General features: G+C 48.0%; 8 protein-coding genes across 8 annotated transcripts; 5 read left to right on the forward strand and 3 right to left on the reverse strand.

Annotated features, from left to right (window-relative positions):
- Window positions 1-36: 36 nt before the first annotated feature.
- On the reverse strand, window positions 37-1235 carry I302_105077 (uncharacterized protein; the record flags this gene model as incomplete). The annotated part of the gene is made up of 3 exons (XM_019194949.1): window positions 37-474; window positions 524-760; window positions 810-1235. The coding sequence occupies 3 exons, from the start codon at window positions 1233-1235 to the stop codon at window positions 37-39; spliced, it is 1101 nt and encodes a 366-aa protein (XP_019042662.1).
- Window positions 1236-2015: 780 nt separating this feature from the next.
- Window positions 2016-2981, forward strand: I302_105078 (uncharacterized protein; the record flags this gene model as incomplete). The annotated part of the gene is made up of 5 exons (XM_019194950.1): window positions 2016-2075; window positions 2132-2209; window positions 2266-2572; window positions 2631-2720; window positions 2800-2981. The coding sequence occupies 5 exons, from the start codon at window positions 2016-2018 to the stop codon at window positions 2979-2981; spliced, it is 717 nt and encodes a 238-aa protein (XP_019042663.1).
- A 423-nt stretch (window positions 2982-3404) lies between these two features.
- I302_105079 (uncharacterized protein) lies at window positions 3405-4243 on the forward strand (the record flags this gene model as incomplete). The annotated part of the gene is made up of 2 exons (XM_019194951.2): window positions 3405-3932; window positions 3980-4243. 2 exons carry the CDS (start codon window positions 3405-3407, stop codon window positions 4241-4243), a joined length of 792 nt encoding a protein of 263 aa, XP_019042664.2.
- A 161-nt stretch (window positions 4244-4404) lies between these two features.
- On the forward strand, window positions 4405-4716 carry I302_105080 (uncharacterized protein; the record flags this gene model as incomplete). Its single annotated transcript, XM_065870001.1, has 1 exon — window positions 4405-4716. One exon carries the CDS (start codon window positions 4405-4407, stop codon window positions 4714-4716), a length of 312 nt encoding a protein of 103 aa, XP_065726073.1.
- Window positions 4717-6084: 1368 nt separating this feature from the next.
- Window positions 6085-8093, forward strand: I302_105081 (uncharacterized protein; the record flags this gene model as incomplete). The annotated part of the gene is made up of 12 exons (XM_065870002.1): window positions 6085-6111; window positions 6169-6246; window positions 6298-6420; window positions 6501-6555; window positions 6611-6716; window positions 6766-6893; window positions 6951-7017; window positions 7066-7207; window positions 7262-7405; window positions 7457-7593; window positions 7645-7998; window positions 8051-8093. 12 exons carry the CDS (start codon window positions 6085-6087, stop codon window positions 8091-8093), a joined length of 1404 nt encoding a protein of 467 aa, XP_065726074.1.
- Window positions 8094-8267: 174 nt separating this feature from the next.
- Window positions 8268-8881, reverse strand: I302_105082 (uncharacterized protein; the record flags this gene model as incomplete). Its single annotated transcript, XM_019194953.1, has 4 exons — window positions 8268-8295; window positions 8394-8458; window positions 8516-8668; window positions 8843-8881. 4 exons carry the CDS (start codon window positions 8879-8881, stop codon window positions 8268-8270), a joined length of 285 nt encoding a protein of 94 aa, XP_019042666.1.
- An 806-nt stretch (window positions 8882-9687) lies between these two features.
- On the reverse strand, window positions 9688-10380 carry I302_105083 (mitochondrial 54S ribosomal protein uL13m; the record flags this gene model as incomplete). The annotated part of the gene is made up of 4 exons (XM_019194954.1): window positions 9688-9885; window positions 9955-10109; window positions 10166-10289; window positions 10360-10380. The coding sequence occupies 4 exons, from the start codon at window positions 10378-10380 to the stop codon at window positions 9688-9690; spliced, it is 498 nt and encodes a 165-aa protein (XP_019042667.1).
- A 620-nt stretch (window positions 10381-11000) lies between these two features.
- On the forward strand, window positions 11001-13229 carry I302_105084 (uncharacterized protein; the record flags this gene model as incomplete). Its single annotated transcript, XM_065870003.1, has 6 exons — window positions 11001-11040; window positions 11094-11358; window positions 11404-11536; window positions 11808-12120; window positions 12185-12496; window positions 12544-13229. The coding sequence occupies 6 exons, from the start codon at window positions 11001-11003 to the stop codon at window positions 13227-13229; spliced, it is 1749 nt and encodes a 582-aa protein (XP_065726075.1).
- Between the last annotated feature and the right edge of the window lie 892 nt (window positions 13230-14121).

A 14121-nucleotide genomic window follows, 5' to 3' on the forward strand; every position in this document is an offset into this window, starting at 1 on the left:
AATCGTGTACATTCCATGACTTGTTCGTAAAGCTCATTATTCGAAAGGATTCGTCCTTCCCACTTGCCCTCCCTGCTGATTGGTATCGTAACCCCCATCAAGATCAGATCCCCACGCGCACAGAGCATGCCACCATCTGTCAGGTTTGTGCTGCCGTTCCTCTTGCTGCTGAACAGCTTGACCGCCTCGCCAGGTGGGTCCGCCGTAAGCGAATCCCGGTCCGTCGGTAGGGGACGTAAGTGGAGAATGTGCGGAGCCGCTGCTGGTAGCGGAGACGAGGGAGGGTCGACGATGGTGTGAGGAGGGCCCAGCGGCAGGGGCAGGCGGAGGTGGATCAGCAAAAGGTGATGGCTGCTGAGGGGACGTAGGGGAAACAACCATTTTTGGCACGGGGGAGAAAGAAGGTTGAGTATCGTAAGGATTTGGATAAGGTTGATTTTGTGCGACCGGAGAATGTGTCATTGTCATGGGCAGCTGGTTTATATGTCAGTGACTGATTGTGAATGAGCACAACTCGACCTACCTCGCCCTCATTCCACCCCTCATCTTTCTTTGGAGAACCAGGCCATATGCCTTCCATCATCCCCATTATGCTGTTCCTGTTGGGTTTGGTGCTCAAGACCGAGAAGGGCCGACGAGAGAATGAAGTAGTGGAAGAGGATGATCTGGGTGATGCGGGACCAGAATTTGCAGGTAGTTGTCGAGATTCTCTGGCGGCTCGTCGACGAGCCATGTCTTTTGCGGCGAAACGAGCTAGGTTCTGAAGGAAACACATGAGCTTGGTAAATTGACAGGATTGTCCCACTTACCTGCTGAACCCTACGTTCTTCTTCTTCTACCTCGTTCACGGGAGGGTAAGCCCCTTCTTGCTGTTGCTCATCTATCTCCACGTTTCCTTGTTCCACATCCCAAGCTCTTTCCTTCCCCTTCGCGGACGCTGTTCTATGTACTTCTCCCCCATCGCCCATATCATTATCCATAGCTCTTTCTTTCCCCTTCCGACTAGCACTGGGTGAGAGCGTCTCTTCCGACTGATTACCATACTGTCCGCCTACTCTTTCCAAGTCTTCCGAATCGCCAGAGGAAGTGCTGATCATTGAGGATGAACGTTTACCGTAGACTATGGTCCCATTCCTGGTGACTGTCGGAGCAGGAGCCATGTTACCAAAGGAAGGATTGACCTCGTCGGCCAGAGGGGCATATGATTTTGAATTGGGAGAGAGGACAGATGGCATGTTGGTGTAAGCGGGAAGCAACAGGAAGGGTCGAAGGTTGCTGAGTTGACGTGCGTAAGCTTCGGCAGCCGATGCACGTGGATGCGTGTGTGTTTGAGAGTCTTCGCAAGTCAAGATTTGATGTTGTAATGTTCTGATGACGCTTTGGCTGATCAAAGAGGCATCACCGTCACGTTGTGGTTGAACCAGCCTCTCCAACTAATTGATTGATGGTAGGAAGAGGGTCGAACACTGAAATGATGACGCGCCTGACGGTTGAGGATGGAATGAATTGATTGATTGGATTGGATTGGATTGATGAATGATGTAGATGTCGATGGGATGCAAGTTGTCAGCTAAACGATTACTATAGACAACGCTGATATGATATAGATATAGATATAGTAGTAGTGCCAACCGAGTAGCAGTATGATGATGTATATGCAGTTACAGTATCTATATAGCAGGTAGGCTTGACAAAGCAAATAGAATCAACGAAGGACAGATCAATGAGATCAATGATATCACACATATCACATACACAACATACATACATTTAATGCCACTAGGGCAAAACACCGCTAACTGAGACCAACCAACCCAGATTCATGTGGTATGCGCGTGTACACCACGTGAATCGGTCTTGATGCAGCGCAACGCGTCACCAACGCAAGTGTCTCATCTGTCTATATTATACATGAATGGTATATATATACCTCTATATTATGTCTCTTTCATCTTCATCCTCTGCTTATCGAAAGACCCCAGCATTGTGATCATATACCACAAATCACAATCACCATGGCTAATATCAACTCTGTAGACATCTCTCGTCTGAAGAATGGTGAAGTCAACCTAGGTGTGAGTTACCGGTGCTCGCTGCATACCGCTTTCACTAACCTTCATTCTCTCCTTAGACTTCCATCATGGCAGTACAGTTCAATGGGGGTGTAGTCATAGGAGCAGACAGTAGGACAACGACAGGTGCATATATCGTGAGTGTGTCGTACCATTGGGATCTATGTCAACATACTGATCTGAGCTTTCAAAGGCAAACCGAGTTACCGACAAGCTCACTCACATCCACGACCGAATATACTGCTGCAGATCTGGTTCAGCAGCTGACACCCAAGCCGTCGCCGATGTCGTACATCAGCATGCTCAGGTATATACATCAGTATACGGAGCACCTCCAACGGTATCCACAGCTGCTGCTCTGTTCGAGAAGATGTGTTACGACAACAAGGATCAATTGTCCGCTGGTATCATCGTCGCTGGATGGGATAAGGAAGCAGGAGGCTCAGTATATAACATTCCGTTAGGTGGAGGAATGTTCCAACAGCCTTGGGCCATTGGAGGTAAGTTGCTGTAATAGCTTCCGGGCAAGCAGCTAGAATTGATCGTTTGCATTTTCAGGATCCGGTTCCACATATGTATACGGATACTGTGATGCCACATATAGAGAGGGATGGAACGAACAGGAGACTGTCGAGTTTGTCAAGAATAGTGAGTATTGAGACGGATTTTTTTCATCAAAAACTCCCCGATGACGATGCTGATCGCTCACGTGCTCTTGCCCTTACAGCTCTCGCCCTGGCCATGTCTCGAGATGGATCATCTGGTGGTTGTATCAGGATGTGTGTGATCACAAAGGACAAAGTTGAGCGACACTTCATACCCGGCAATGAGCTGCCCAGATTCTGGGAGGGAAAGGAGATTATCGGTAGCGTAGGAGGAAACGGTCAACAGATCGGTGTCGTGGCCTAACAGAAAGGCTACAATAGAAGTGAATTGTATATACTATGCATATATGAAACTCAAGTTACAGACCGTCTATCTTGCTGTCGCTCGGTATGCATGCCTCTTCCTAAGCGTAACATCGTGGATGGGATGGGTACTTATAACGTATCAATTTAAGGGAGAGCGACAATCTGCCACGTGGCCAAATGTCATCACCAGCGAGTTCGAATATCTATCTCGAGTCAAAAAATCCACAAGACTTAGAAGACTTTGACTCGTTATCTCAACAACTATTGATCACCTTGTTCAACTTATCTTTTCTTCTAGAAATACAGCTCATATAGACCATTCGTATCCTTTGAGGCTCAACTCAGCCGCTCGTCTATACACCCTTAATCTTGCTCCCTTTGGTCTACCATTCGCTCCAGGTCCAACCCCACAGCTATCACCATGCCCATCCTCGGTTTGAAATCTCCTGGTCCATCCAATCCAGCTCACTTCTCCCTCGAACCACTCATCCGCCCCAATATCCTCGCTCTTCAGCCATATCGATGTGCTAGAGATGATTATTCCGCTGGGGTACTTCTAGATGCGAATGAAAATGCCATCGGCCCAGCTCTTCCCTCCCTCGCCAAAGGAACTGATCCCGGACCAGTCGCTGCTCAGACGCTTTCTCTGCTATCGGATGAGGAGGTCGCAAGCTTGAACAGATATCCCTCACCAACCCACGATGACCTCAAACGGGCGATCGCCAAGTTTAGAGGCGTGCCTAATGAAGAATGGGTTTTCCTCGGTGTTGGAAGTGACGAAGTGATCGACATGCTTTATAGAGTATTGTGTGTACCCGGAAAGGACCGAGTCATGACATGTCCTCCCACTTATGGAATGTACAAGGTGACAGCCAACGTCAATGATGTGGGAGTGTTGGAGGTGCCGCTTGTCACAGAGGACGGAGCCTTCCAGCTTGATGAGAAAGCCGTGAGTGGCTGACTCGTCGAATGATGATGACTAATTCATGCTCATAGATGGACGAAGCCTTCAAGGCAAACCCCGATCTCAAGATGCTCCTCATCTGCTCGCCTGGTAACCCCACGGGAACTCTCATCCCCCTCGGTGTGATCAAGCGTGTTCTCGAAAACCCCTTATTCAAAGGAGTGGTGGTAGTGGACGAGGCTTATATCGACTTTGCACCGGAGGACCACAGCGCTGCTAGCCTGGTCAATGACTACGCAAACGTTTGTGTCACTCAGACTTTGAGTAAAAGTTTCGGACTTGCAGCTATAAGGTGAGTTTGATATGCGGAGAACACAGCTGACAAGTCAGACTTGGTTACCTCCTCGCTCCTCCTCCGTTGATCCAAATTCTCACCAACACCAAGGCACCTTATAATGTCTCACTACCTACCGCTTCTCTTGCACTATCCGCTCTCTCCATCGAAGGCATCGCAACAATGTCACTTGCCGTTGCGACGCTCAACCAGAACCGAAAGAGCTTGATCAATTCCCTATCGCAGATCAAAAGCGTTGGTAGAATCATGGGTGGGAATCACGCCAACTTTGTGTTGTGTGAGATCTTGGACGACCAAGGCAAACCCAGCAATCCAAAAGCTGTCGAGGTGTACAAGACCATGGCCGAGTCAAGAGGGGTCGTGGTCAGGTTCCGTGGGTCTGAGCGTGGGTGTGAAGGGTGTCTGAGAATCACCGTAGGAACCGAAGAAGAATGTCAAGAAGCTGCCAGGCAGATAGCTGCGTTGCTTGAATAGGTTATACCATGTACGAAATCATCATTATAGGTTGATCCCCATGCAAGTGTAGTATATAGCATGGTAATCGATGTATGTATACAGTGGTATAGCATACAATATACGATTGTGTGGTATTACCTAATGAGGAGAAAAGGAAATTAAACTCTAGGAAATGGCTTGGGATGACCCTGAACAAAACGATGATCATGAATGGGAAAACCACACATTACCACCACCATCATATCTCATGCATACACATATAGATACATACATCGACAGTGCATCAAGCAGCAGCAGCAGCAGCCATGGGAGATGGTAGTGAGATGATAAGAGAGCCAAGTAGGTGAGACTGGACACTGAATGGTACAATAACGTAGGAGTGAAGAAAGAGTGGAAAGCTGGGAGCTAGGCAACAATAAGCAATCGAGACAAGTGGGTGGTGTGGTGGGTGGTGGTGGTGGTGCCTTGATTGACTTGAATTACTCTTATTCCTTCCGGTTTAGGGCCTTTTGTAGTATGATACTGTTGTTGTTACAACTGTAGTACATGCAACGTTGATCGCTATTGTTCGTGTTTCATCTACTTATACATATACATACAGCATTGTAACAAGTTATCACATCAGATCAGATCAGTGTATACTGTCAACCCAACATACATACTCTTGACACTGCGACACTACCACACTTCCACACTACAACACTACAACACTTCAACCCAAAGTCATACGACTATCCATACCAGGTACAGAGCAACGTAGCAGTAGCAGAAAGACGGACTGTGGGTTGTCCACTGGAATATATAGGTGAGTTTGTATCCAGAACGCACTGCCCTCCTATTTGGTGTTTTTAATGTATGCTGCACACAGAGAGAGAGGGAGAGGTAGGACCGTGTGTACGTTGTGTTGTGTTGTGACAATGTGTGTGTGTGTGTATGTGTGTTTGTGTGTGCATCTTCAGTGTGTTATATACCTGCTTTGGTCGCCTTTTTCAAACCCCCCTTGTTTCTTTCTTCCTTTGCTCTTTCAACTTGGATCTCGCTCTCTTTCTTACAGCTTGCTTCCATCTTCTCACCTTTTACAAGAACAAAAAGCATAACTTGTCCTTCCATTGTATCGTGTTCATCCTGTCAGATGCAAAATCGCGCTAACACGCAGACTAGCAACTAGCTGTTCTATATAACTTAGGCTTTATCTTATCCAACATCATCATCATCATCATCGCCATCTCAACTCACAATTCTCCAACATCCTCTGCAGCGCATCATCAAGTCTCTCCCAGCTCTTTCTACCCTTCACCGATACCCATCATATTGTAAATAAAAGCAGCTTTCTTCTCTAAATCCGTTCCAGCTGAATAGCCTCGGGGGCTAGCGCCAGTTGTCAAGATGGGTGCAGCTTGCTGCAAACCAGAGGTCCGTGCCTTTCCCTCTTTTCTTCACCTATGCTGTTGTTCTGATCGTTCTTCCCAGGCAATCGACTTTGAAGGCGAGGTGAATCTCTTTCATTTCTACCTGTTGAGAAGTGTAGGGAAAGGTGCTTTCGGTAAAGTGAGTGAGATCGCGCTTTCTACGCAGGTTGAAGCTGACGCTTCCTCATAGGTCCGAGTGGTCCAGCATAAACACGCCAAAACATTGTATGCGCTCAAATATATAAACAAAGCAAAATGTGTCAAGATGAAAGCAGTAGCCAACATAATACAGGAGAGGAGATTGCTAGAAGAAGTGAGTGTGTCAGGATGCCGGATGATGCTGATGATTAGATTGATCACCCTTTCGTTGTGAACTTGAGATATGCGTTCCAGGACGACGAGAACTGCTTCTTCGTGTTGGATCTGATGCTGGGCGGGGACTTGAGGTGTGAGTAGGTGATCTCGCAAGATCGACTATTGTATTGACATTTGGATTCTACTAGTCCACCTGGACCGAGCTGGAGCAATGAGTGAAGAAGTGGTGCGGTTTTATGTGGCGGAAATAGCGATGGCGATAGACTATCTACATTCGAAGAGAATAGTACACAGGTGAGTGGACGCCCAGCGGAACCAAGAATGAATCTGACTCCCCCTGTAGAGATCTGAAACCCGATAACATCCTACTAGACGAGAAGGGCCACGCACATATAACCGATTTCAACATTGCTGTTCATTTTTCCGAACGAAGGCTGTTGACAGGTGTGGCTGGTAGTATGGCTTATATGGGTGAGTCATCAGTTAGTCGATATAGTTGCCCCAATGCTGATCATGGCCTCCTGACAGCCCCCGAGGTGTTGACAAAACGAGGATACTCTGCACCGGTGGATTACTGGTCACTAGGTATATTGGCGTAAGTGAATAGGACACCACTGTGCCTTTCCAAGCTGATTGTTCGTAGTTACGAGCTATTGTTCGGAAAGCGACCATTCAGAGGAAGAACGAATACAGCGCTTACCAATTCGATACTGAATGAACACCTTCTATGGCCGGAAGACGCTCCAGGCAAATGCTCGTCAGATGGAATGCATGCGATCAAGATGGTAAGCCGCACTGTTTTGATTAGATGATTCCCGCTAACGCTTCTGTTCTCCCAGTTCCTGGATCGAGATCCGAACAAAAGACTGGGATACCGTCCCGGTGGAGGCGGCTTGGACGACATCAAGGCCCATCCTTGGTTCAGAAATATCAATTGGGATCAGCTGTACAAAAAAGAAGTTGTGCCACCGTTTGAGCCCGATGTGAGTGGTCTACCCCTACTTACGTGCAAGTCACTGACTCGATGTGCCTAGTCCAAACGAGCAAACTTTGATGCTACTCACGAATTGGAAGAACTACTGCTAGAGGAAAATCCATTGAAAGCAAGGAAGCGTAAAGAGGGACAGGACTTGGAGATGATGACGCCCGAGATGAGATCGATGGAGGAACAGTAAGTCATCGTTTTCACACCTTCCTCGGACATCCGCTGACATGTCTCCAGCTTCAAGGTGTTCGACTATACGAAAACGCAACGACGGTCGTACTACCATCCCACCGGCCAGCGCAGTAGCGTGGCTAACCACACGGTGTCGAGCGGGACAACAGCGACGGCGGTATCTTCTCATCTATCCGCAAAAGTGGCCGAGGTATCTCGCCCGGGTACTCCTAGCGATAGAACAGGCGTGGTCAGCAAGACTGGATTGGATGTAGAGGCTCAGATATTGGATGGCGGTGGCATGGCCAATGTTGGAGGGCGAGGGCTCAAAGCAAACACGCAGTCCGATGGCAGGCAAGACAGTCTTGATATCAGATCCAGTTCCGTCAAACAGCCCACGCCATTAAGGCATTCCTCGACGTGAGTCTCCAGTCGTATCTGTCGGCAGCAGGGTGCTTACAATTCTACTTAGAGGCCCGACGGAAGAGACGAAGGATGTCGGTAACGCGATATGATCATCTGCGGGACGAGCGAGCAATTTTCTCGGAACCTCGCAACTTTTCTCTCGTGCTTTTCCTTGTGATGATTCAAGGTTAGAAGCTCGATAGAAGCTTGATATATTTAGTTGTGATATAATGAAATTTGGGGATCTTTGAATGTGTATGACCGGTGTTTATGATTGCATAGTTTTACTTCGGTAATCTCATGATCGATGCTCTATAATCTTAATGCATCAGATATAAGAACATTACGTGCCCGTTTTAGACCGGCGTGATGAGCTACATGTCAGCCGAGTCTCTCGTAAAGCGACTTACCCTTTCTGCTTGTACAGATATACCAAGATGATTGAGACCAATACAGTTCCTACCACTGCTCCAATCTTTACGAATATCAGTCCAACTGGAGTCAGATCGAGAACAGAGTCATAAGAACTCACAAGAGCGCCTGTTGTTTTCCCGGCTCTCTTGACTTCCTTCAACTGTTCTCCGGTCTCGCTATAAGTTTGAACGGGCTGCTGTGGACGAGAGTCCGTGGGACTGGGCCCATTTGATGTTGTTGTCCAGCTCGGGGTGAGACTGTTAAAGCTAGACTTGGAAGATAACGGCGGTGTAAGTCATGTCGTGCTACCGGCGGCCTGGCTTGTCGAGGAGCTGGGAGTTACAGTCGAGGTAAGAGATGAGCTCTGTGAAGTTGCATTTGCCAGCGCGAGCGTTGAGTTCCTGAGTGATTGTCAGCTCGACATGCCTAATTACCTCTGACTCACCATACCTGGTCCGGCCTCTGTGGGGAGACCAGCGCCCATTCTGGGACTAGGACAGTTGGATTCCTGCGCACATTGTCCGGCAAGCTGATGTAAAGTACTTCTTGATCAGAGAGCAAGACACTAGCATATATGACGCACATACCTCCCTATCACTGGATTGTCACACCCGTCCAACCAAGACGAGAAATTTTGAGGACGGGATATCGATGTCAAACCCCTGCGACGGTTCAGCGTTGTCTTTTCAATTGGAGTAAAGTTTGATTCACCATTGACACCTGTGCTCCGGTCAGTCCGATCCTCATTTCAACTTCAAGGAAACTCACGCCATACAAGCCTGGAACAAAGCGAAGGCCGCACTGGAGCAGCAACAGCTGTTGGGATTGCTTGTGGTGCAAGTGAACACAGTCGGTGGTAGCTGTGTGTCGAACATTTCGAATTTCTGGCACAGATTAATCATGTCCTCGTACACCTTGCCTATGGAGGAGTTGGTCAACTCTTGCCACCGAGAGATATCTGGTTGTATTAACGCACACGGTGTCTCCCCTCGATCGTTCAACGACCATGACATGGAATCGCTTTTGCAAGTTGTGTTACCTCTAGACATGGATGTATCAGTATCGTCAATGATCCTTGGAGATATAGTCAAAAGCTGTCGAAGACGAGACAACGTTGAGATCAGCGTCGAGTATGGGTAGTTCAGTAGGTCTTTAGCTCGACCAGTTGAAGAGATATGCAGATTAGTGCGTGACTACCGTTTCGACGATGTTTAGAAAGTGGTAACCGGGCAACATGGTCTGAGATTAGCATTATACGTTCCTGGATATATACGTATACATGCAAAGTGTCTATGCGCCAACTTTCGATGCTTCTCCTCCTGCCTGTCCCGGTTGCGACGTTCTCAAACCGACCTGATCCCTCCATGTCGTCAAGGAGTTATTGGCGTACACCTCCGGTGCCGGTCCAGCGAAGATTTTTAGACGTTCCAGACGTCGATCTCGGAAGGTGTTCTTCGGTAACATTCCTGAAACTGCTCGCCGTATGATCTGATGGATGAGGCATGAGCATTGGGCGGGTGAAACATGGGAATTTCGGATACGGATCATTTCACTCACCTCCTCTGGCCTCCTCTCCCTCATTCTCGTTATGGGTACCGCCTTCAATCCTCCCATATATCCAGTGTGCGAGTAGTAGACCTTGTCGGTACTCTTCTTCCCCGTCAGGTGAACATTCGATGCATTGGAAACAACAACATAATCTCCAGCATCAACTATGAAAAGTGTCGTCAGCAATGAGTGTTACAGTTTACTGATCACTTGAACCCACCCGCTGGATCGTATGTTGGCTTGTGCTTGCCCATCAACACCCATGCTATTCTGCTTGCAAGATTACCGAGGACTCTATTCTGAGCATCTGTATGATGCCATACTCGAGTGAGAGCGAGAGCGGTCTGAGAGAGTAGGGAGTAGGGGGAGGAGAGTCAGTTGCGGCTAAAGATAGAATATACAAATATCACTGACCTTGCCTTTGCTTGCCGACATGTTGCGATGCTGATGAGGAGGATGATGTATAACTAGGAGGATATGTTATCGTACTGATTGATTCCCTTGATCTGCTTGTGATTGACAAGGATGAGTGAGATATATCTCCCATACCACCGAAAAGTAAAGATAGAGTAGGTTGAGTGAGATTCGGTTCCAACTTTTATACTGTTGTTGAGTTTGGGTTTAAATGTGGGGAGCAATTAAGAGTAAGATAACCGCCACTTTGTTTGCACGCAGAGTACGTCTCTTTACTACTTACTCTACTCTGCATTTATTGGAAGAATAATGCATACATCTATATATCTAAGATATACAGCATCGCTCCTTTCACTGCATCTATTCATCATTGCATCGACACTCGACACCCGCCTTGCGGATGCCTATGGTATTTGAGAGTTATCACCGCTGCAAGGAAGGCGAGCGCAAGGAATCAAGGATCAATCAACAAACATCAACATTCATTATTATCCTTTTAGTCTCATCAACGCGTCAAACCATCTAAAACATCAGTTGACTGACGTCTGTCGACTCGCGTTAACTTCTCTGTTCAGACATCACAAAACACAAAATATATCCACACCATCATATCAACCATCCTTACAGCTCGACTACCCATCATGCCCCCTAGATCAAGCAGGAGTGCGGCCAAGGAAGCAGGTACGTCCATTCTTTGTTCCATTTACCGACACACGTATTGATCTTGTATTTAGAAACACCCGGTAGTAAACGGAAGCGACAATCCTCACCGCATTCACCTCTCAAGGTCGTCCTTCCTTCGCCTTCCACCCTGCCTAAACTATCCTCTGCATCTCCCGAGAAGGCGGACGGGGATGTGGATCACGATCCGAAGCGACAGAGGTTGTCTCTCAAGATCAATCTTATCACCGAAAAACCCAAAGATGTTAAAGTAGACGAGGTAGTCGAGGGTGCTATCAGCAAACAGACGAGGGAAGCTTTGTCCAAGGTCATCGCTCAGTAAGTCGCGCAATGTCTATTGGCCGCTAACCACTAACATGATAGAATGGCTGTCAACCTTCCCGCACCGCTCAACAACATTCTGGCCTTGTGGCTTCCTCCGTCATTTGCCCAAAATCAAGAAAACACGTTAGGATACGTACTGAAACAACCCTCACTCACATGGGATCAGCTGGTGGTAAGTCGACTCAAGTGGGAACCTCGCTAATGACCAGGACATCATCCACCTCTTCTCGGAGAACCTGCTTGTCCCATGCCAATACCCCAATCCTGTGCCAGCACGAGCTCAATTTCACCTGCCCATGCCTCCCCTCCCTTCTCACTTCCGACCGCATATCATCTACAATTTCTGTGCATCCATGCATTCTCTCCTGCTCGAGATCGAACCGAGGGTTGGCAATGATGGCGTTTTCGTGGAAAGATGGGCTTTAATGCAAAAAACGCCTCAGGCAGGAGAATGGTTCACTTCGGCGGTTGACGTTCGAGAGGTGCAGAAGCGAAAGGGCGAGGAGAGCAATCTGCTCGAAAGTATGGCAGAAAGGGGAGATGCTTTTGGTGAGTTTCACTCTGAACGATTCCTTGCTAATCTCGCAGCCAACGGTAATGCCATATCCCTGCAATCAACTTACGGCGGAGATGCCTCACGCACCACACCCACTCTGTCCGAGTCCCTGATCCGAAGAGCGAGTCTGAAGATGAACAGATGGAAGGAGAAACGAGCGCAGCAAGGATCCGGAGGGTTCGGAAGTATCCCGCGAGGAGGTGAGTCATCGTCCACATTGACAAGGCTGACAGTCAGTCACGATCCCTCAAATCGCTTCAATAGGTTTTACCCCGTCATTCGGCCCGACCATCGACTCCTATCATGCCACCGGATCTCAAGGCTATTACTCCACCTTGGACGGTATGCATGAGCGAGCAAGACATAGGGAATGGGCAAGGAGAGTTTTAAGGAGATCTAAGAGTATCGACCAAGGGGGATATCATGGCAGCCTGGATGTCGACAAGGGGAAGGAAAAGCAGTCGGTCGATGACGTGCTAGCCGAAAACGGTGACTTGATTGAGGAATTGCAAGCATGGCAAGAAGTCAGAGTACGAAAGAGTGTCCCGGCTATAACGGAGCGAGAACAGCATGTTGGTGAGTAGGGTCATTTCCAAAGCGAGACTCCGCTGACATTGAATTAGCCGAGGAATTACTTTCATCACTCTCCAAACTTACCGGCAACTTACCACCCGCCGACATGCTCCCAGCATCGACGTCCAAGGTTGGTCTCGCTCATGAACTGGCCCGACGATTCTTACCGGTATCCTCCCCCTCAATCCGAGGTACGCTTGATCCTCGACGGCCTCAAGCTCTTCATGACAACGTCACGGTGAAACCTCGCACGTTGACGGGACAAGCTATGGGAGGTTCATCGAATCCTCCTCTATCGTCACCTCATGCACCACCGCCCATCAAAGTCGGTGTGATGCCACCACCTCCAATCCCACAGTACGTCGCTCCACCAGCTCATACTCTCCCAGCTGGTGCGAGACAGGGTAATAATCATCGACCTAGCTCGACTCCTTCCCGAGGATCCTATCCTTATACGCCTACCCCTCCTATTGGCAACACAATCTACAACAACCGACCCACAACGACCTTGAATCCTGCATCACCTTCACCTGTCAATAGCACATCGCAAGCAAACTCGGCTCCTTACCCTCGGCCTTCGGTTGGACCGGGACCATCTAATCTCCGACAGAGCTTCGGTCCAGGAACACCTGGACCACCGCCGCCGTCTGGCAACACTGGTATCGTATATGGAATGAGTAATAGTGCAGGCGGTGCAAGCGTGAGAGGGATGATGATGCCAGGGACCACACGATGAGGCGTCTAGATGAGATGTGGGTGTCTTGTAGCACTGGTATGAGATGTGAAATATTATAATTATGAGCCAAAGCAGATTGAGACTGAGGGATCCAAAGGACTAAAAAGCGGAAACGGGCGGATCATCCAGTAAATCTGCAGGGTCAAAGTGTTGAAATGTGTTAATGTGTACTAGACCAGGTACCAAGTGGGGATGAAAATTCAATCAGGGAGGAATGTCAGAGTCAAAATCAGTACCAAGTGGGGATTGCTATTCAAGTGGTCATTTACGACAGCTTAAACGAGAGTCATATACATACATGTTATATGCGTTCAAGATGAACCAGGCTGTGCAGGTATGTATAGAAAAAGGAATGCCATGTTACCCATGCTATCATCCTTATGCTCCCGGGGATCCCGGTGATGTGATGGTGTGTGTAGCTTTGCTTTGTCCTCATGAGGTAAGTAACCACTCTGAGTACTAATTTCTCAATCACCGGTAGTATGGTATGGATGCAGTATGGTATATGGTATGACATGACATTCCTTGAGCTTTGTCTCCATGAGTATGAGCATGAGTGAGTAATGCCGGAATATTCGAGATCTCAACACGGATTCAATACGGTAGTAGTCTGACCAGAGTGCTGTTCACTGCTTATCATTTTTAAACCCTGTCCGCCCGTCCCTTGAACCCTGATTGATTTGATACCTTACTCCGTGAGGGTCGAGGGGAGAGCGATGCATTAGAATGATCCGAACAGTGAATTGTGAATTGTGAATTGTGAATTATACGAGTACTGTACGAGGAGTCAATCATCAATATACCACAAGATCACTGGGGCTGTGCTATCTAATCGAATACTCCACATACATATCTTACACAGCATTCCAGTACACATAACCAATCAATCGGC

Source organism: Kwoniella bestiolae, chromosome 3, assembly GCF_000512585.2.
Source record: "Kwoniella bestiolae CBS 10118 chromosome 3, complete sequence".
Taxonomy (NCBI): domain Eukaryota; kingdom Fungi; phylum Basidiomycota; class Tremellomycetes; order Tremellales; family Cryptococcaceae; genus Kwoniella; species Kwoniella bestiolae.